This window comes from Fusarium musae, chromosome 2, assembly GCF_019915245.1.
Source record: "Fusarium musae strain F31 chromosome 2, whole genome shotgun sequence".
In the NCBI taxonomy this organism is placed as follows: Eukaryota; Fungi; Ascomycota; class Sordariomycetes; order Hypocreales; family Nectriaceae; genus Fusarium; species Fusarium musae.
In genome coordinates, this window is record NC_058388.1 from 4,568,205 (window position 1) to 4,589,437 (window position 21,233).

At 48.4% G+C, this 21,233-nt stretch overlaps 7 protein-coding genes across 7 annotated transcripts; 5 read left to right on the top strand and 2 right to left on the bottom strand.

The window, feature by feature from the left end:
- Positions 1-632: 632 nt before the first annotated feature.
- On the top strand, positions 633-1,065 carry J7337_003314 (uncharacterized protein; the record flags this gene model as incomplete). The annotated part of the gene is made up of 2 exons (XM_044821030.1): positions 633-897; positions 956-1,065. The coding sequence occupies 2 exons, from the start codon at positions 633-635 to the stop codon at positions 1,063-1,065; spliced, it is 375 nt and encodes a 124-aa protein (XP_044685330.1).
- A 1,394-nt stretch (positions 1,066-2,459) lies between these two features.
- On the top strand, positions 2,460-4,262 carry J7337_003315 (uncharacterized protein; the record flags this gene model as incomplete). Its single annotated transcript, XM_044821031.1, has 1 exon — positions 2,460-4,262. The coding sequence occupies one exon, from the start codon at positions 2,460-2,462 to the stop codon at positions 4,260-4,262; it is 1,803 nt and encodes a 600-aa protein (XP_044685331.1).
- Positions 4,263-4,884: 622 nt separating this feature from the next.
- J7337_003316 (uncharacterized protein) lies at positions 4,885-7,981 on the top strand (the record flags this gene model as incomplete). Its single annotated transcript, XM_044821032.1, has 4 exons — positions 4,885-5,306; positions 5,414-5,498; positions 5,547-6,828; positions 6,879-7,981. The coding sequence occupies 4 exons, from the start codon at positions 4,885-4,887 to the stop codon at positions 7,979-7,981; spliced, it is 2,892 nt and encodes a 963-aa protein (XP_044685332.1).
- Positions 7,982-8,168: 187 nt separating this feature from the next.
- On the top strand, positions 8,169-9,672 carry J7337_003317 (uncharacterized protein; the record flags this gene model as incomplete). Its single annotated transcript, XM_044821033.1, has 5 exons — positions 8,169-8,416; positions 8,463-8,897; positions 9,024-9,093; positions 9,142-9,292; positions 9,344-9,672. 5 exons carry the CDS (start codon positions 8,169-8,171, stop codon positions 9,670-9,672), a joined length of 1,233 nt encoding a protein of 410 aa, XP_044685333.1.
- A 2,577-nt stretch (positions 9,673-12,249) lies between these two features.
- On the bottom strand, positions 12,250-13,466 carry J7337_003318 (uncharacterized protein; the record flags this gene model as incomplete). The annotated part of the gene is made up of 5 exons (XM_044821034.1): positions 12,250-12,342; positions 12,390-12,816; positions 13,138-13,275; positions 13,324-13,376; positions 13,428-13,466. 5 exons carry the CDS (start codon positions 13,464-13,466, stop codon positions 12,250-12,252), a joined length of 750 nt encoding a protein of 249 aa, XP_044685334.1.
- Positions 13,467-15,082: 1,616 nt separating this feature from the next.
- Positions 15,083-19,027, top strand: J7337_003319 (uncharacterized protein; the record flags this gene model as incomplete). Its single annotated transcript, XM_044821035.1, has 4 exons — positions 15,083-15,338; positions 15,389-15,744; positions 15,793-17,312; positions 17,362-19,027. 4 exons carry the CDS (start codon positions 15,083-15,085, stop codon positions 19,025-19,027), a joined length of 3,798 nt encoding a protein of 1,265 aa, XP_044685335.1.
- Positions 19,028-19,127: 100 nt separating this feature from the next.
- J7337_003320 (uncharacterized protein) lies at positions 19,128-21,056 on the bottom strand (the record flags this gene model as incomplete). The annotated part of the gene is made up of 6 exons (XM_044821036.1): positions 19,128-19,261; positions 19,311-19,398; positions 19,452-20,327; positions 20,376-20,528; positions 20,575-20,697; positions 20,745-21,056. 6 exons carry the CDS (start codon positions 21,054-21,056, stop codon positions 19,128-19,130), a joined length of 1,686 nt encoding a protein of 561 aa, XP_044685336.1.
- Between the last annotated feature and the right edge of the window lie 177 nt (positions 21,057-21,233).

The following is a 21,233-nucleotide window of genomic DNA, read 5'->3' on the forward strand; positions in this document are numbered from 1 at the left end:
GAGATAGACTGTTGTTTACTCCTCAAGCGTCGAGGGGCTCATCAGTGTGATCACATACTCGAGCCCAGGTCCTTGCTATCAATCGGATCCTAACTCTGAATCTCAAGAGCCCACGCCGTTGTACTTGCGTGTTTTCATACAATCTTTCGAATAGCCGAGATGGACTTGAATCTAGACCTTCGGATAGACATGAAGCTGAGGAATATATGCACTCTTTATCAGCTGTGTTGAGGCCCTGGCGTTGTTTCTTGGGGGCCAATCAAGCGGGTTTATATGAAAACATTGAGCAAGCAGCCAATTGCAGACAATTTACTATCCTGCCTGCTTTGGGGCCCTGGGGACGTTTGTTTGGGGGCCGTATCAATCCGGAAGTTAGCAAACTGCACATAGCGATACTCTTGCATTAAATGGACGCCAGAGCACACCGCATACTTGCAGTCCAGCGGCGTAGTAATATTGATCGCCACAACATGTTGAGAGCACGGAGCAGGGAAAAGGAGCCACCCTGGTAACACTCCCTCTCGCAGGATATGTCGAGTATAAGTATCTCAGTATTTCCTTCATCTTCCCTTCTTTATCCTCATCCAACACCACCTTCCTGTGAACTTTTATACCAACCCTTCTCGCCCAACATGCTTTTCAACACCTTCACCACCGCTGCCGTTGCTCTCCTCGCCGCCCCGGCTCTAGCTAAACCCATCGATACTATCCCCGCTGGGTTAGATTCCCACCTCGAGACTCGCGCATCCGACGTAACGGCTAGATTCTGGACCAGCACTACATGCCGCACCTCACGAGGACCCAGAAAAGACTTCGACAGTGGACATTGCATCAAAGACCTGGCTGGCGCAGACCACGCCGTTAGCATGGACGCGAGAAAGAAAAGCAGCTGCCATAGTGAGTTACTATCCCCGCCAACATGATATCAGGGTCTACTTACCAGCTCTCGCTTTAGTGATCAGATATAGAGAGAAGGGCTGTACGGGATATTCTGAGAAGGGTCTCAATCTCTATGATTGCTTCAACATTGGAGACGAGTGGAAGTCTATGAAGTTTCAGTGTTAAGTCATACTCTTCTAGACGACATGCCATAGAAGAGCGAAAAAACATGACTATCAAATGTAGAAGGAAACACAAGAGCAGTAATACAATGATCAAATGACCTTACCACAGTGCTGGACTCCATATTATATCGTCTCATTGGCATGCTGAGTTAGTAAAGTAATAAGTATTTTTTGTTTATAAAATAAAACCATTTACTAGCCTAAATTACGAATACTCTCTCGTTCTCATCATTCAACCGAAGCTTAATCGGCAGCGTCAAGAGTTCACTACCCCTACTCTCCTCCTCCTCGCCATTCGCAAGTCTTCTCACCTCTAAAGTATTATCACCTATTAACGGTGAAGCCAATGCCAAGGCTACAAACTCGGAAATCGTATCTCGAGACTTGCCAGGCCGTTCCCCACTTACCCAGAACAAGGCTACATAGATTCCAAACACAAGTACCAATGCCACGTGGATGAAAAGAGCTGTGATGACAAAGTATACTGCTGTGCTTTGGCGGCCTCCTCTTTGGGATGCGGCTCCTAGAGATCTTCTATCCCCTGTGATGAGCCGTTCTGGAGGTTCTTGGTAATCAAGCGCATCTTTAGACTAATGGCGTTACGAGACATACCATCCACTATAGCGAGGGAGGGTATATCAGTAACAGATACAGTTTTGGAGATCTCGTTTATATAGGATTCAGCCTTCGACGGATGAGTCGTAAAGTTTCCCAGCTTTCTGCCAGTTGCCGTGTTGAAAGGTGGAACAAAGTGATAGGGAATATAAGCGTCGTTATCCCCATCTTGATCGTCCGAAAGCTATGCCAAGTTAATATCTGATCTGACAGGCCAAATTAACACCGATCCGCTTCATCGCGTTTATAATAGTAGGATGTGCAGTCGAAAGCATCTACACTGGCTATAGATGCCTTCAACAGCGGACAAAAACAGGCGACAACTTCTCAGTGTCATCTGGTTAACCGTAGCCACCTCATTCCTAGTTTTGCAAAAGGACAAAGTCTAGCGATTCTGCCATTGGATGTAACTACTGTATATGCGACTGAACAAAATCATCATGGCAGTTCGGAATGATTCTCGGGAAGTTTTGACGCATGCATTAGTATGAAATTGCCGCACCCGCAATAAGTACTTGCCCTTACTGGCTAAAGTCTGTGGATGCCAATGCACATGGGGTCTCGGCATAAATTATACCATTGGATAAATACGTCTTGTCGGTCCGTTTCTTTCTCAGATTAAGCAATCGACACGTAATGAGGCCTGTTTACATGTGGTTATGTGCTGAGGTCAATATGTGTCTTGATCTATAAATGAGATAGATTGAGAGCGGGTATTGCTACCAAACCTAGCTTTCATAGGTATTTTCATAGTCCCGAGATTGAACCCCAGCTATAAACATGATACACCCATGCTGGAAGTTCTTCGGCTTCCTCGCAGCAGCCCGACTTTGCGAGCTTGAAGTGGCAGACTCAGATATTACGACATGGTGGCACGAGAATTCCGTCATCAACACCAATACTTCCGTGGCAGCTGATGAGGTCCGTCGTTCACGACGATACAACGTCTCTGTTTCCCTCGCTGGCGAGGATGACTTCCGTGACTCGTTCGTCTATGAATCCATTCCTCGTAATGGTAACGGCAAGATGTTTGATCCAGCTCAACCTGGGAAAGAGTATGACTTTGCGGATGGAGACGGAATTACCATTGAGGCTGATGAGGGAATCAATATGGCTTGGACGCAGTTCATCTATCGGAAAGATGTCGATGTTCGGATTGTGACTACCGACGGATCTTCGATTGGCCCAGTTTCCAACGTTGTCATTCGCCCTGTCGATCTCGTCTTCACAGTCAAGAGTCCAAAGGATAATGCTGTGTTGATTCGAGTCCCTTTCCAGAATTCTGGGGCTAGATTCTCTGTTGAGTTTAAGAATGATCTGTTCACGTACAGGTCCAACGGCACCGATTATGTGAACGATGGCGGCGTCGTTGTGAGTGAGGAACCCAGGAATGGTCTTACCATCTTCGCCAGCCCGCCTCTTTCACAGGACCTGATTCCCTCGAAGACATCAAGCAATGTACAGGTCATCCACCCAGGCAAGATGACGCAAGGCACTTTGGAGTCCAAGCCTACCATAATCTTCGAATCGGGTGTTCATTGGATAGAGAAGGATGGTGTTCTCGGAAAGGATCACATTAAGTTGAACTCAAAGACTCACTATGTATATTTCGAGCCTGGTGCCTACGTCAAAGCCGCCTTGGAATACACAACAGCATACCCCACTTTCCATACAGTCGGCTATGGAGTGCTGTCGGGCGAGAACTATGTATACATGGCCAACACAATCCAGAACTACACCGCTGTGAAAGATGACCGATATAGTCTTCGCATGTTCTGGCATCAGTCTGTCACAGATAACCAGACATGGCACTGCATCGGCCCAACGCTCGCTTCCCCGCCATTCAACACCATGGACCTTTACCCAGTGAACAGCACTCCGCACGAGGAAGACAACAAGGTCAGCGCATATATCCGGGATTACAAACAAGTCGGAGCATACTACTTCCAAACCGACGGAACTCAAATGTACAGGGGCGCAGTTCGTGATGTGTTCTGGCACGTCAATGATGATGCTATCAAACTATATCACTCAGGCGCCCAACTTCACGGCCTGACAATCTGGAAAGCTCGAAACAACGCCATTGTCCAGATGGGTTGGAAACCGCGTAATGTTAGTGACGTGTCGGTTAGTAAACTCCGCATCATTCACAATCGGTGGATCAAGCCCGATGCCTATGTTCCGTCCGCTGTTCTGGGCGCAGCGCCGTTTTACGGCGATCCTAAGGAGATCGATACTCAGCGGACCATGCAGGTCAAGATTGACGACGTTGTCTGTGAAGGCATTTGTGCAGCGCTCATGACAATTGCTCCGATGCAAAACTTCGACCTGGAGATCTCTCAGGTGCATTTTGAGACGTTACATAACGATACGGAACTCAAGCTTGGGAGGAGCGTCGTTGGTATGGATGCGGGGGAGGGAATGGACAATTATACTCCCGGGCAGGGAAACTTGACACTGGGTATTCATATCAAGAACTGGACTATCGGGGAGGTGGAGGTTGATAAGAAGAATGCGGGTGAGGATGGATTGGGTCAGCTAAAGATTAACCCCATGTTTGATGGAGATTGGAGCCTTGAGTAATCTCAACAACGAGAGCCCCAACTGGGACCTGAAAACAGCTATACATGGGCTGTGCCACCCTTGAGAAATCAAATAGATCCCCTGCCGCAATAAGAAACTATAAGAACGGGAATACTACGACCTTGCCCTCCAATCCAATAGGTTCCCAAACCGCTCACATTCATGCAAGCAGATCCCCAATCTGCACCACCGACGCGGGGTAAAACAGCGACTCAGGAATATTAGTAACAGAAGTGGGCTTTTCCTCCTCCCACTTTCGAGCTAGATAGATAATTCGGTTATCTCGGCGACACAAACCCCTCATCTAGGTCCCGGAAACACAATGGGAGATAACTGCAGTCGGAAATAAGCCAATCAGCACAAATGGGGCTGTTGTGCTATCGTGATAATGCGGGGGGGAGTTCGTTGGGTGGCGTATTGTCCAAGGATGGGGACTGGTCAAGGGTGGGATGAGGGTTAGTGATAACTACAGCTAGTCCAAGTGGCTGACTTTAGCGAGGAGGGGACTAATTGTGCTGACCTTTTTGTTTCTCCCATTTGCCGTTTGGTGAATTGTTGAACCTAATTCTGTATTCATCTGCATCAATTGACTTTTAGCTCATTCAGTATTCATATCGTTACAATGAAGGCTTCACAAGACGCTCTCCCATCACCGCCCCTGTCCGACACCGATGAAACGGCCCCCAAAACGCCAGTTGAATGTCTCGCAGCCTTGATAAAAACAACCTACAGAACCTCCGACATAAGATTCTACATCAATGGCCGGCCAGTGACCGTCAAGAACCCCAATCCGGATTGGGTTCTCCTCGATTGGATCCGAGCTCAAGATTCCTTAAAAGGAACGAAATTAGGATGCGGAGAAGGAGGCTGTGGAGCGTGCACTGTTGTTCTCCAGACACTTGAAAATGGCCGTGTTAGGCATCTTGCTGTGAATGCTTGTTTGTACCCGCTTGTTGGCGTTGATGGCAAGAGTCTCATCACTGTTGAGGGGTTGGGCACGGTGAAGAGGCCGCATCCGCTGCAGGAGAGGATTGCCAAGATGCAGTAGGTTAAAGCACAGTTTGAGTCAAGGCACGAGCTGATTATGGTAGTGGCACGCAATGTGGCTTCTGCACACCGGGAATCGTCATGAGTTTGTATGCACTCATCAGAAACTCATACCGAGATGGCAAATTTCACTTGACCAACTCTGAAGTCGAGCTACAGGGCCATCTCGACGGAAATCTCTGTCGCTGTGTGAGTGGCCCCTAGAGAGCTGTTTTGTTACCTGCTTACAGTAATTAGACTGGCTACAAACCCATCTTCGAAGCAGCACGAACCTTTATCACAGAAGACCTCAACGGAACGATAGCCGAGATCAACGGCAAGGAGATAACGCCCGAAAAACCCACAGAAGACGACTATGCAACTGTTGCGCGCGAAGCCAACAAGACTGGCTCATGCGGGCGTCCTGGGGGCTGCTGTCGTGATAATCCCGATTCAAAAGGATGTGACTCAACTGGTGTTGATGAATCGAACCCGAAGGAGATGGAGACACCAATCACAGCCCCCAGACCTCAAGAAACACCCAGTACACCACCAGAATCACCCGACAAACCAGCGTTTGGAGAGACCTTCTTACCATACGACCCCTCAACAGAGCCCATCTTCCCTCCAGCGCTACGAAAGTACGAACCTCAACCAATCTGCTATGGCGACGACAGAAGACTCTGGTTCCGACCAACAAACCTCCAACAGCTGATCGATTTGAAGGGCGTATATCCAGAAGCCAAGATCGTTGGTGGTGCAAGTGAAACTCAGATCGAGGTTCGCTTCAAGAAGAGAGCTTATCGTGTTTCCGTATTTGCTGCAGACATCTCTGAGCTGAACAGTTTCACCATCGATCCTCTGCAGATGAAACAGGCTGAGCTTGAATCCCTGAAGACTATCAGTATACCCGGAAACCTTTCCTTGACCAAAGTTGAGGAGATGTGCACTATCTTGTACGCCAAGCTAGGTCGAAGAGCTTCAGCACTAGAAGCCCTCCGAAAGCAACTTCGATACTTTGCAGGTCGACAGATCCGCAATGTAGCCAGTCTAGCAGGGAGTCTCGCCACAGCAAGTCCCATCTCTGACTCCGCACCCGTCCTGTTAGCAGCGGGCGCCAAAGTGAAGATTCATTCTCAAACCGGCGGGATAACTGAGATTCCGCTGTCCTCATGGTTTCTGTCCTACAGAACTACTGCACTACCTGAAGACGGAGTCATAACAGAGATTGTGATTCCGCTTCCAAGTGAAGAGATCGAGATTACCAAGGCGTATAAGCAGGCGAAGAGGAAGGATGATGATATCGCTATCGTCACTTCTGGGTTTAGGGTTAGATTGGATGGGAATGGGGTTGTAGAGGATGCTGCTTTTGCTATCGGTGGTATGGCGCCTACGACTGTAATGGCTGAGAAAGCGCAGAAGGCTGTCGTAGGGAGGAAATGGTCTGATATGAAGACCTTGGATACGGGAATTGATGCTCTGTTAGAGCAGTTTCAGCTTCCATTTGGTGTCCCTGGCGGCATGGCGCACTACCGAAAAGGTCAGTTTATTCCCGCGAGCATTTTTGACATCTTTCTAACTGTGCTACAGTTCTTACTGTCTCCATGTTCTTCCGCTTCTGGCACGAAGTCGTTCACGATCTCGGTCTCGGTGAAGTCGACGCCGATCTCATTGAGGAGATTCACCGCGGTATCTCATCCGGAAATCGTGACAACTTCACTTCTTCGATGTTGAACAGAGGTACCAAGGAAGTCGGCCGTCCCATTCCTCACCTCTCTGCCGTCAAGCACTGTACCGGCGAGGCAGAATACGTGGACGATATGCCACGCCAGCACAACGAACTCTTCGGAGCCCTGGTCATGTCTAAAGCAGCTCACGCTGAGATTCTCGGGGTCGATTACTCAGCCGCCCTGGAGATGCCAGGTGTAGTCGGATACATCGACAAGGACAGCATCACCAAAGAGCAGAATACATGGGGCCCCGTCGTCCTTGATGAACTCATCTTTGCAGATGGAAAGTCCAACTACTACGGCCAAGTCATCGGTATGATTTACGCCGAGACAGCGCTTCAAGCTCGTGCTGCTGCCGATGCCGTCACAGTAACATACAAACGCCTCCCTCCTATCTTCACAATCGATGAAGCCATCAAAGCAAAGAGTTTCTTCAAACACGGCAAAGAACTTCGAAAGGGCGATGCTCTTAGTGGTTCCCTTGACGGAGCGTTTAGTAAATGCGCTCACGTCCTCGAGGGCACCACCCGCATGGGCGGCCAAGAGCACTTCTACCTCGAAACCAACGCAGCCCTTGCAATTCCTCACATGGAAGACGGATCAATGGAAGTCTACATCTCGACGCAGAATCTCATGGAGAACCAAGTCTTCACCGCTCAAGTCCTCGGCGTGCCTATGAACAGAGTCAACATGCGCGTGAGGAGAATGGGTGGTGCTTATGGAGGTAAAGAGTCGCGAACTACGGCCCTTTCAATGTATCTTGCTCTCGCGGCGCAGAAGACGGCAAGGCCTGTGAGGATGATGCTGAATCGCGATGAGGATATTGCTTTTAGTGGACAGCGACACCCGTTCCAGTCAAAGTGGAAGGTTGGTGTTGATGAGAAGGGTAAGATACAGGTCTTGGATATTGATATCTATAATAATGCCGGTGCATCGTTGGACATGAGCGGCGCAGTCATGTAAGATACTCTTGGGCACAATGATATGAGAGGCTAACAGTGATAGGGACCGGGCTTGTACGCACGTCGACAACTGCTATCATATTCCTCACGCTTGGATCCGTGGACACGTTTGCAAGACAAATACGGTCAGCAACACCGCGTTCAGAGGCTTCGGTGGTCCGCAGGGAATGTACATCACTGAAACTATCATGTTCAAGATCGCAGAGGCTCTGAACATGGACGTTGATGACCTTCGAATGCGGAACTTGTACGAAGTCGGTCAGCGAACACCTTTCCTGCAGGAGATCACAGATGATTTCCATGTTCCTACCATGATGGAGCAGCTGAGTTCGTCTTCCGAGTTTGAGAAGCGCAAGTCTGCCATCAAAGAGTTCAACGCCAAGAATCGCTTCAAAAAGCGAGGCATCTCTAGAATTCCAACCAAGTTTGGCCTAAGGTAAGTCTCCTAACCCACCATGACAGTACCTTGCTGATGAAAGTAGTTTCGCAACTGCCCTTCATCTCAACCAAGCAGCAGCCTACGTCAAGATCTACGAAGACGGCTCCGTCCTTCTCCACCACGGCGGCACAGAAATGGGTCAAGGTCTCTACACCAAAATGACCCAAGTCGCCGCCGAAGAGCTCAACGTGAGCGTCGATTCAATCTACAACAAAGAGTCCCAATCTGATCAAGTCGCCAATGCTTCACCTACCGCTGCATCATCTGGTAGCGACATCAACGGCCAAGCTGTGAAGAATGCATGTGATCAGATCAATGAGAGGCTGAAGCCGTATAGGGAGAAGTTTGGTAAGGATGCTAGTATGGCGGTTATTGCGCATGCGGCGTATAGGGATAGAGTTAATCTGGCGGCCAACGGGTTTTGGAAGATGCCGAGAATTGGGTATGAGTGGGGAAATTGGAAGGATCCTTTGCCTATGTGAGTGTGTTCGACTATGGGAAAGAAGCCCTACTGACTTTGAGGCTTAGGTACTATTACTTTACACAAGGAGTGTAAGTTTAACTCTACCATATGTGTCGTGGAGTAAGCTAACGATGGTTTTAGGGCTATATCTGAGGTAGAGCTGGATACTCTTACGGGAGACTCGACAGTATTGAGAACCGATCTAATGATGGTACGTTACCAGTGCAACAGCTGCCCATCAGTGCTGACTCTTTTGTAGGACATCGGGCGATCCATTAACCCAGCAATGGACTATGGTCAAATCGAGGGCGCTTTCGTCCAAGGCCAAGGCCTCTTCACAATGGAAGAATCCCTCTGGATGAAATCCGGCGAAATCTTCACCAAAGGCCCAGGAACATACAAAATCCCCGGTAAGTCCCCTTCTCTCTCCTATTTCTACAGTGATCACTAACTCATCTTAGGCTTCTCCGACATCCCCCAAGTCTTCAACGTAAACACCCTCCAACACGACTCCCAAGGCAACCCCATCAATTGGTCAAAACTAGGCTCCATCCAAAGCAGCAAGGGTGTAGGCGAACCCCCTCTATTCCTGGGCTGTGCGGTGTTCTTCGCTTTGAGAGAAGCAGTCAAATCTGCGAGGGAGATGAATGGTGTTGATGAGCCTTTGGTGCTGGATGCGCCGTGTACGGCGGAGAAGCTGAGGTTAGCTGTTGCGGATGATCTTGTGAGGAGGGCAGTTGTTGAGAAGAAGGATGATGAGCAACAGTTCTTTATCAGGATTGAGTCTTGATATAGAGATAAAGCCAACTAGAATTATACAATGTATAGAGGTTGAGGTTGGCTCTCTTTGGTGATCATGACATACCATCCGCCGACTTGTAGATAGCTCTCCCCAGCCAAGTGAAACTCATCACCACCACTGCTGATCTCTCTCAGCACGAACGGAACCGATGCCCCAACGCAGACAAGAATTCCATCTCCTATCTCTGCTTCCGTGGGCGCAAGTCCGAAATATCCTGTATCAGTAACAAAACAGTGCCGCAAATGACAAGCCTCCAGATTCCTATGGATAGTATTCCCATAACTTGACGGCCAACCAGCGGCAGCATAATAAAAGGGTATATCCCTAAAGGGCAACACACCATCTTTCCTCTCAAGAGCTAGTTTCCGTATCCTGTCTTCCCATTTAGCACCAGATTCTGTTCGATGGGGGAATTCCATGTCACCTGAGTCGGTTCCAGGACGTGTTGGTAGATCAATTTTGCTGACGAGACTATACCACTCATCCGAGGGGAATGGTGTTTGACCCGCGATATAAATTGACCCCAGTTTCGAGACCTTTCCACATGAATAGCCGTATCCATGCAATTCAGGTTTTTCTCTGTCATTTTTGCTGCGCTTTACGATTTTTGGTCTGAAAGGAACGGCCGGGAGTAACACGTCTACCCAGAATTTGTCCATTGCCATGAAAGCATCTGAACCAATGATATGTTGCTGAGGCGGGATATTCCAATCCGGTACCCAGGAAGGCAGGTTCTCTGTCCTAGTGTTCGCATGAACTGCGTACAAAAGGCTCCAGCCACAACTTGGTAACAAAGACAGAGCACAGTCCGTGTATATTCTAGCTGGCGTATCTTGATACCTTGGTATCAGGTCAAGTGACTTGTTGTTTGACTGGAGTATCGGGAGTAGGCTGTAAATCTTGTCGCAAGGTTCAGTAGCCTCGCAATGTCGAGAATCAAGAAGAGCATAGAACATGAATCTTTCGGCGCTCTACATTGTAAGGGATATGATTGCTTTTGAGACCACGTATGGTAGTCGAAACTGCAGTCTTGTGTTGGCGAGATAATGCTTGAAGTTCTCCATCGTAGACCGTGGGATTTCTTTTTCTCCACAGTAAATGGTCTTCTTGGATGATAGGAAGACTTCTTGGATTACCCAGACTCTAGTGAACCAAGGCCGAAGGAAGAAACTCCGGAGTGCGTCCATTAAGGCATCGGACCCCGGGAAACTTAAGGAGGTATTATCGGGAGATGGGACGTAGCACTCCATGATGAATTCGATGGCCAAGTCGCTGTTATCTGCGGATTCGCCGAGATAAACAATCACGCCCGCGGCTTGAGAGTATATCTTTGACATGAGACTGACTTGATGGTTTCTCTCATTGATATTAGATTGGTCGATAGCCAAGGCGTCGATCCATAGAACCCGAGTTCTGTCTTTATAGCGAAGGCGTTTCAGGGCAGAAAAGCAATTAGAAGTTACCGAGAATTGCTGCCCAATGTCGAAGCCTTGCACGGCCATAGTGATGGTTTCTAAATTGGAGGGGTCGCCCCAGGTATATGATAAAGCCTCGTAATTCGGTGCAGAGTCAATCGAGACGGTCCTCAGCTCGCAAAAAATGGCTTCATCTATTCCAGGGTGCAGGCAGACGAGGCGGATATGTGATGGGCTGAGAAGTGAAGGCCCAGGATATGGCTGAGCCAGCTGCCTCTTTAATGCCTCCGACATTCTTGGAAGCCGACTCCAATTCGGCCGGGTGTATTGAACCGGATCAGTATCAAATGAGTTTGAAAGCAACTGCCAGATCAAGCTTGGTAGAAAGAATTCTTGGAAAAACGCATGCAGTTTTTGAGTAGAATAATAAGTGCTGTTCTGAGCCTTGACCAAGAAATTTAGCCCCGATGTACGGACCTCGTTCAATAGATGGGGTTGAAGAACTCAGCTGGAAGCACGCTTGTGGCTGTTCAAGGCGTCTTTGATCTATAGCAGACCAGGTTTCTGGCACGACATATCGCATTAGGGAATCTATCTCGTCTTACCGCTGACTCTTAACCCTGCAGTACGAAGACCATTTCTTCCATCAGATACTGGTTCAAGATTTAGGTAATTCTTTTAACTGTGAATTATATTTCAAAAGCAGTCATGATTGTGACCTACCACTTTTCTTGCATCGGGGATTTACAATGCGGAAGATCTTGTTGAAATAGAGCAAGTAATGCTGCAACGGCTTGTTTCCAATGAGCTTGACATACACTTGCCAACAGCCTATCTGCCTACTAACGTTAGTAAGGGAATAGCTTGTCTCATCCTAACTTAGATTCTTTACAACTATCCGTGGTGTTCCAGCGCCTGAAGCTTATTATTGTCTTTCTTTCCCAAGTTCCTACCTACCTCGCATCTCATGGCTTGCGGGCGTTAAGAAAGCGCACGCGTATGTAACTATGCACTTTCTTATCTCTCAGTGCCTTTCGCATGTCCATCAGAAATAACTGATATTCATCTTTCGGCCACCCTAAAATTTGTTGCCAAGCTAGGAGCGTATATCCTGCATTCTCTTAGAAGACTGGAGAGAAGAACTGAGGACTTACTTACCTTCAAGATCGTTCTCCATCGTTGCGCGAAGAAACTCGCCGACTTGACTTAACTTGGAGTCCTTGGCCCATCCGCCGACAGGGACCTTGGCGGTGTTAGATACAAAGCTGCAATGTTTGAGAAATACGATACCTTAAAGTCCGTAACTTGCAGGTCTACAAATCCAGCTGCAGCCAGAAGCTCTGCGTCCCCTTCAATCTCGCAAAAGCTACGACCAAACGCTTTACTCGCCTCTCTGAAAAGCTTATTCCATGTCTGCACTGCCTTCACATCGCTGGCTGTTCCATCGTCACTGAAAAAGGTTGGATTGACCTCAACAGATTCGACGAAACCTCCAGGTTTGCAACAGCGGAACGCTTCTTTAAATAACGCACCCCAATCAGCAATAGCGCCAATCAAGTAGCGCATATGAACAAAGTCAAAGGTGTCGTTGGACCAAGTCCAGTTACTAGTTGCGTCCTCGAGTTCAAATCGGACATTTGGTGGTACCCAATCGGGTTGGATTGGGGAAAGATCTGTTCCAACGACCTCGGCGTTAGGATATTGGTCGGCAAAGTCGCTATGAGACATCAGTGTTTGCAACGGCTCTGTATGATACGAGACTCATCCGTACATTGCCCATATACCTATTTGACCATCAGCTACTCTCCTGTTGTGGCTGTTATCCGAGGCATCGCTTACCGGTCCCGGTTCCGATGTCAAGTACCTTCTGTATGTCGTTAGTTGAAGCAAGAAACTAGAAAGAAATGGGAAACTAGCTTCAAAATCCTCAGGCGAAGGGGCGAGCGAAAGCTTGCCATCGAGAAGTAACATGAGGTAGTGATGACTTGCTGGCTTTCAGCAGAACGATCAGATATCGGTGGCTTGAAGTATTACTTACGAGATGTCAATCGATTCCTTTTGCCTCTCATCATTTGGTGCGAAATATTCAGTCTCGTACTTGTCACTATTGAAGGTCCGACCCTGAAACTTTCGGTATTCGAGAATGCTTGAGGTGAGGGAAGCAGTCGAGCTTGCACTAGTGTGTTGTATTAGTGACGATAAAGTAAATAGACATCGCACTTACAAGTCTTGACCTAGCGCCGAGTCATCGTCATCCTCTTCATTCTCTTCCAGAGGCTACATCGCTATCAGGAGATTATGAATCCAGATTCAAGCGGGGTACCGTACCTGTGCTGCAACGAGGTCCTGGCCGCCTTGGCTAGACATCCCAGGAGGAATTGATTCCGCAACAATTTCTGTCGGATTCCGTGGGTTTGTTTCCCTGTCCGCGTTGGTTTTGTCCATGTTTTAGCAACTAAATTAGCATACAGGACTTTGTTTGTTAAGCAGAACCTGGCGGAGCGAGGGTTGTTGGCCGTGAGTAGAGATAAAAAATGGCGCATTCAAGCATTGTTGCAACCATCATCATGTGTTGGGGCTAGGCTTGTCCAACATTATGTAGTAATCAGATCATGTTTGCATAGTACTCTCTTTTCTCGACCCAGCCAACAGAGGTACGGCAAGCGAGATGCGAGTATAAAGTGGCACTGTAGATTATCGCACGGTGTTGCATCTGGACCCTCCCTGGCTTACAATCTGTCTGGTCATCGACAGATATTGCCTGGCCTATCTATCCAATGTTGAAGACAGCGGCTGGATATTCGAATTTGGCTTTCCAATTTCACGATACGCAGTATGGCATTGGACTCACTGTGCCGTTCGTGTTAAGCCATCACAAGAAGTCAAGCACTCAAGTGACAGTAGACTTGCATGATCCACAAGGAACTTGATGGCACAGGCGCCCTAAGTATCCTAAACTTATGTCAATTTACCCTAAGTCCTTTTGTAATTGAGGGCCGAGTTTTATTTCCTCCCTTAGCTCATCTATTAAATAGAGTTAAAAATCCCAGCTGGAGGCTGTACACGGCGTTTTTCACTTTGCAGCCACTACTAATTGTCTGCTCCAGCTCATGACGTCGACAGGGTGATGATTTCCTTTATACCAGAGAACTACTGCAGTCTGATCAGTAACTCTGCCTAGATTGTCAGTTTATAGGAAGCTCTCTAAATCGATTTGATAGGACTTGCTCAGACAATAAGTCGGAATAAATATTCTCATCGAGTCATACTCATAAAAGCTTATCCGATGCGTCTTATCGGACCAATGAACGCCCGTCGGAAGAGGCAGCTAGAAGCTTATCTGTGCGACGAACCTTGGCGAGATTGAGGCGCAGGCAGAATACGTGAGGCGTAGGGACCAAAAGAACGGCCCCGAACATGCAAAGAAAGCGGCCTGAACCGTTGTTGCATGAGACTATTGAGGTTCGGCTTGGGTCTTGTCCAGATTCTGATCGCTGCAAGATTCCAATTCCATTTCGCGGCGCATTACAAGCGCTTGACGGCGTGAACGCTAAAAATAGGCTATTCTCATGCGCTTCTACGGCGGCTGGCCGACTTCTATGAATTGTGTAATGCCCATTCTTGCAGGATTCATTGCCTCAAATGATTCAAAATCTTAATGTTGAAATAAGTGCCCCGTAAGATTAATGATTGGAATGCTCCATCATAAATACAGTTCTTTCAGCCATTGAGAACCAACAGCCCTAGGAGCTTTAGCGCCTGTTGGTTTACCCCAGACATTCCTCACCACGATCTGACTGCGCCCCCGACATGACTCACTTCCCATGTCAAGGCATATTCGGTACCTTCTAAATAGAGTGTAGGCAGCCAAACTCACCTATAACTCTCAGCCCTACATACCGTGTGACTCACGCTAGCATTTCCATCTTTATATAAACTGTCTATCTATCCCTAATCATTTCATATCTTCATCGGTAATCATCATGGAAAAGGTACGCAAGACGTTCTTCGACCCTTTGGCTACGTCAAAGGGTCGGATAGCGGAATTACTACATACTTTGCCTGTTGGCTCTGCACATCCTTTCAGCCCTGGGGGCATATTACTATGTCGAACCAAGAATGGTATCGAAGAGATCGATATCTCGAATTACAGCCAAGACTACTTTTTCAACTCTGTTGACTTGGGAGAGATGGGAGAGGTTTTACTAAGGCGGATGAAGGGGTTCAGAGAACATCTGAGTAAGTATACAAAGCACTCAGACAGCCTAATTGTTGCTAATGATCAACAGGCGTGTTTGATGACTTTCAGATCATGCAAGCCCCAGCAGCTACCTTCAAGATCCCCATAGTGTCAGGACAGATCACCATTTTGGCTGTCTCAGAACGTACTCCTACCTACTACGACTTCTGCTTCGCTGATAACGAATGCAATGCTTGTTGCTGGTTAGAACGAACGACCTTTTCTGGAATCAAGCACAGCGGCGATATTCTGAATGGCCAGGATCTTCTGGACTACGTGAGGATAGACAGTGATACACTGACGGAGAAGCCTATCTGTGTGTTCATCTCAGGGTATACCAAGACGCGAATCACGAGATTCTTAGGCACAAATCCTGCACTGCTTGTCGCTGATAATGTCGACAAAGTAAGTCGCTAGATTGCAACGTGACGTGACGAAGCTAATGGGGTCCAGATCCTGTATATCGTCCCTGTCCCCTTGGACAAGGCCACTATTGGCGATGCTACTATCTGCTGCCCTTTGGTCATCAAGCGTGATGAAGATTCCATCATCTGCTCTATCCTTCCCAAGGCGACAACAGATAGAAACATGATGTGTGACAGCAAGAAGCTAATCAGCCCTTGCTTCCCTGAAGCTATCAACAGCGCAGATTTCACTATCACTGAACCTATTCCTGCTGTAGCTTCAGAGGAGAAGAAGACTGACACGAGTGATGAGGTACAAAGCGAAGCACAGGTTTCGGATAAGAGACGCGCTGTATTAACCACCAACGCTTCAACCCTCCCTTCTTTCCTGGCCGCTTCTGACGCGCAGGTCATTCGCTTCAGCACTGGTATTGAGTTCTTATCCTCAGATGCGAACATCACCCAGGACGAGTCAGCCGTTGTTCTTCCCTGTATCTTCGGATCTCAACTCCAAGGACCTATGCTCCTCTCCACCGGCAGCACTCCTTCCAATGTTCCCTTCAAAGATGAGAAGGCTCTTTGCGCTTATTACGAGCAACTCGAGAGTATAGCTGTCGTCGTTGATGAGCGCATGACTGATAACGCGCGAAACTTGGCTTCTGGTCTTAGGATGAATACCTTGTTCATCGTGCAGATCAAGACCAAGGAGAAGCATGAGACCGAAGAACAAATCTCAGCTGTGTTGAGTTCGGCGAATATCAATGCTGTAACGGCCCTTGCTGGACCTCAGTCTTTGATCGTGGCCAATATCGGTGATAAGTTTTACTTCTATCGGGGTTTGGCGAATCACAACATCTTGGATACGACAAAGCTAAACTTTGGAGCGGATATCACCGATTTCATCACCTCGAACAGCGTAGAATCGCTATTGGCTCCAAAGATTCCTCGACTAGTCAATCTCAGTGACGCCAACACTATTTATCTTCCCTACTCAGCCCAAGTCGTTCGTCCTCAAGACTTAGCCGGTATCTTTGAGGGTCTCAGCATCGCCGAGATCAACACCATGCACGACGACATCACCGCCGCAGTTCCCCAGCTCCAAACCCTCCTCAGCCAAAAGGATCTCCAGCAACTCTCCAAGACCCTGGTCGACACGCTCTCCGCCAAGATCGACAAGAAAATGGCTCCTCTGCGAAGCGAGTACATAGCCTTCATCACCGCCAACCTCCGCACCGATGATCAGGCCATTCTCAATAAGAAGAACAAGATGCTCGGTGATATAAGAAAGGCTAACAAGGAGGTTCAGACTGTTCTTGAGCCTGTGATTACTAGTCTTGCGAATATGATCTCTGTTCAGACGACGTCGAAGAGAACGCATGATATGAAGAGACTTATGAGACAGGCGCAGATCCAGAATAATGTTGAGGCGACCAAGTCGATGACTTTTGAGAGTTTGACGGGGTTGTTGGAGAAGCATGCTGAGGAGATGGGTGTGATGTTGTTGAACATTGAGACGGTGCCTTATAAGGAGATGCTGGCGAATTTGAAGGGCACTACCATTGATGCCAAGTAAGTAACAGTGTACACTTATCCGAGACTTATATGCTAATAACCCTAGGCCCTGCTGTGCACTTGATGATCGAATTCTCCATCTCGACGGCTTCGACGCCGGTATCATCATGGAACAGTCCCAAAGCCAACACGCCGGCCCTCTCGTCAGCCAAGCCGGTCCCAACCATCCCATCCTCGCGCTTCCCTACCTCAGCCAACAGCGCGGCATCGGCTCAATGCTGGCATGGGTATGCTGGGACGAGTTCGTCAACCTCAAGAGTCCATACACAGTTCGCTGGATGGAGAAGTGCAATGAATCCCACATCGCTGCGCTACGAATCATGATGAGAGATACACTCAGTCAAGCAGTTGCGTCGCGGGAGTATAACTTTGAAGCGGGAAGTCCTGAGATCGGCCATTTAATGAGTTCGCTTCTTATGGCGGCTATGTCGAAGCTTGCGGCGATGAGGACGAGTGCTCCTGTCGTGTTGGATACGGCGGAGGATACGGTTACGAGGTTGATGAGAGGTCTTTTTGGTAATCTTATGACGATTGCGGGGTCGGGTGTGAGGCCTTTGAGTATGGTCTGGCAGATGTTTGGGCTGAATCCTCAGTATGACGTTCCTGCCACGGAAGCCGATTGGGTTTGGTACGAGAACGTCGTCGAGCTGTATCCCTACACTGGCTGGCCTTTGAACACGTTCAACGACAATCTTCTCAAGCTTCTTGACAAGATTATTGTGCGGGTCATCACCAAGAACGAGAACGTCGCGGAGATCAAGCAGAGCAAGGCTTATGATATGGTGCAGTTCTGCAAGCTGCGGAACATCCAGCTTGAGCACTGCCGGACTATCACCACAGTCTTTGAGCGAATGCTCACCACAGATGGTGTAGACATCGCAGTTGTGGCGGGACGACTTCAGCAGAAAGTTCCAAGTGAACTTGAGAAGCAGACCAAGGGCTACACGAGAATGATGCGGTATCTAGACCATCTCGCCAGAGGCGGCGCACGACGTCCTGCAGATGATCTTGTCTACGGCAACGTATACACCAAGCGCTCAGCTGCCTTCAGGGATCTCAAGATCGCAGTCGCGCTAGCATGTCAAGACAAAGAGTGGGATGTCGCAAAGGAGAACTGCCAGGCTGTTCTTGCGATGCATGAAGAAATTGCTGCCAAGTGGCAGATTCAGCCTGACCAGCTAAAGGTGCAGAACATCCACTACTACCACGAACTCATCGACGCAGATGTCTCCGAAGATGCAGATCAAGAAGTAAAGAACCGCACGAAAAAGATCGTCGGGCGCATCATGGACGATGCAGAGAAGCGGCGCATCCCATGGCAAGTTGGCAACGACGCAGCCAAGAACAACATTGAACCTCTTGACGAGCAGTTCCTCGAGCAAGTCCTCACCGGAACACGTCCTGAAGCTGAGACCAAGGCTGTAGTCGAAGCCGCCAAGGAGGAAATTGTCCAAGAGAGCTTTGCTACTTACAAGAGCTCTTTAACTCCTGCGTTTGTTTCGACGATGGAGAAGGCTCTTTCGGCAGAGGATGTCTGCGCGATAACCAAGATTCCTGAGTCTGCGATGAGAGTGTTTATTAAGGCACTTAGTCCTGAGTTTGAGTGGGATGATTTGGCACAGCAGTTTAAGATTGTGGTATTGAGTTTGTTGCGGGAACGCTCGGGGCGGGTAGAGAGTAGACCTGCTGCTAGGATGTTGAGGTTACGATGAGCTTCACGGGCAATGGATAGGTAATGATTCGATGCGATTTAGTCTATTATTATTGGTAATCAGGCTCTCTTATGTATAGCTCGCTCTAGTTAAATGATATCTAAAGTTTCTCTGCTCGGGAGTTCCTAATTGTCTTGTCGACTATTCTCATTGCTCGGAGACATTCCTCGTCTCTGTATCGTGGAGCGATGATTTGGATTGCGGTGGGTGCACCGTCTGTGGCCTCGGGAATATCTGACATTTGTTAGCTATGGTCGGATAGTCTTTCATGTGGCAAACTTACAGTCAGGATCGAATGGGGCCTTGGCCTTGACGTGTTCGGAATCCTCGAACTTGGATGACTTGCCAAAGGGGATAATACCAGCAGGGAACTGTCATCTTGTTAGCAATTCCATCTTTGAGTGGTACGGTCATGTCAACTTACATCCAAGACGTTCCACATAAGAGTATAAATAGGTACACCATAAGTATCATGAGGAATAGCCGTGGTCACAGCCCCAGGAGCGAGAATCACATCAAGCTTGTTATCACGATACGTCTCCTGCCAAGCCTTGAGGTATTCAAAGCGCACCTCATTCAGGCGGGACAACTTCGTAGGTGTGTCCAGATCCGGAGGAACAGGGAAGTTGCCATTAGCAAAGGGATGAACAGCGATAGCCACAGAGTTAACAAGTGGCTCACCGATCTCTCGGGAGACAGTGTCGAGATCAGGACCCATGATGCTAAACAACTGGAATCCGATTCTTCCACCAAGGCCAGCGTTGCGCTTAGGATCTTGGGGGAGATAAACAAGCTTATGGCCTGCGTTCTCAAGCGCAGAAGCAGCCTTTGCTAAAGCGCGTCGAACAGGTGGATGCAGAGGATATTCAGGATCTTCAGCCATGATACCAATGATAAGCTTAGCATCTCCCTCACCAAGGTCTCTCCAGGGAATGTCTGCAACAGTGGGGTCATAGTTCCAAGGCCGTTGAGCAAGAGTGATCTTCATGAAGAGCTCAAGATCTTCGATGGAGTTGGCCATGGGTCCACCGACTGGTGCAATACCAGGGAGGTGATCCTTGGGAAATGGATATTCTGATTGGCCTCCGAAGGGAACGCGCTCAGAGGTGGGCTTGAAACCGTAGATACCGCAGCATAAAGAGGGAATGCGGATGGAACCAGCGATGTCACTACCGACACCGAGGGGAGATCCTCTAAAGGCGACGAGGGCGCCTTCACCACCGGTTGAACCACCTGCTGTGAGGCTGGTGTTGTGAGGGTTGAGCGTTCTTCCGAAAATGTTGTTTTCTGAATCTGCTGTCTATAGGGTGTTAGAGTGTACAGTCGCTGTAGTATACGTATAGCTTACCATCATTGTCTGGGGTAGGTTTGTCTTGCAGTACAAAACAGCTCCAGCATCAAGCAACAAGTCCACGAGTGCAGAATTGTGATCGGGAATTGGTTGACGAAGAAATTCGACATATCCAACGGTGGCATGGTGGCCTTTAACGCGATATGAGTCCTGCTTTGTTAGTAGAGTTTCTGAAGTTGGAGTTGGAGTTGCATACCTTGAGACTAATGGGCAATCCGTGGAGTGGACCAGCCAGCTTCCCAGTTGTCTTTAATTGCTCGTCAAGTTCCTTAGCTCTTTGGATACCCTCCTTGAACATAATCTCAGTCAAACATGATGTCTACTTCTGTTAGTACAAGTTCCAACGGTTGTCTCAGTGTAACAAACCAATTGCTGAGCGAGACTTGCACGCTTAGAAAACGCCACAGTAACTTCCTCTGAAGAGAGCTCTTGAGAATGCATCTTACTCAACAACTCAGCGGCAGTATATTTCTCCGTGATAACAATCTCCTTCTCCGTCAAAAGTCCCGATCTATGAACGGCCTTTGACTCGATAAGCTTGCTACCATTCCCATCTCCAGTATTCTTCAGTCCCTGGAGTTGTTTCTCTGGGAGGAGCCATTCTGCGGGTACAGCATCACGCTGCTTCTCGCGGTGCTGAGCAGCAATGGTCTTCCAGTTGGTGGTAGTAGCAGGCATGGTGGAATGATGTGAGGGTGATGAGATTTGCTAGAGAATTGCTGCTGGTCTCCGCATTGGTTTTAATGAGGAAAGAGAGTAGACGACGGAGTTTCGGAGGTTCTAGATCCTCTTAATTTTCCCCACAACGCGGATAGACTACCCCATACTGCAAACCGAGATAGCGTCGCCGCGAGA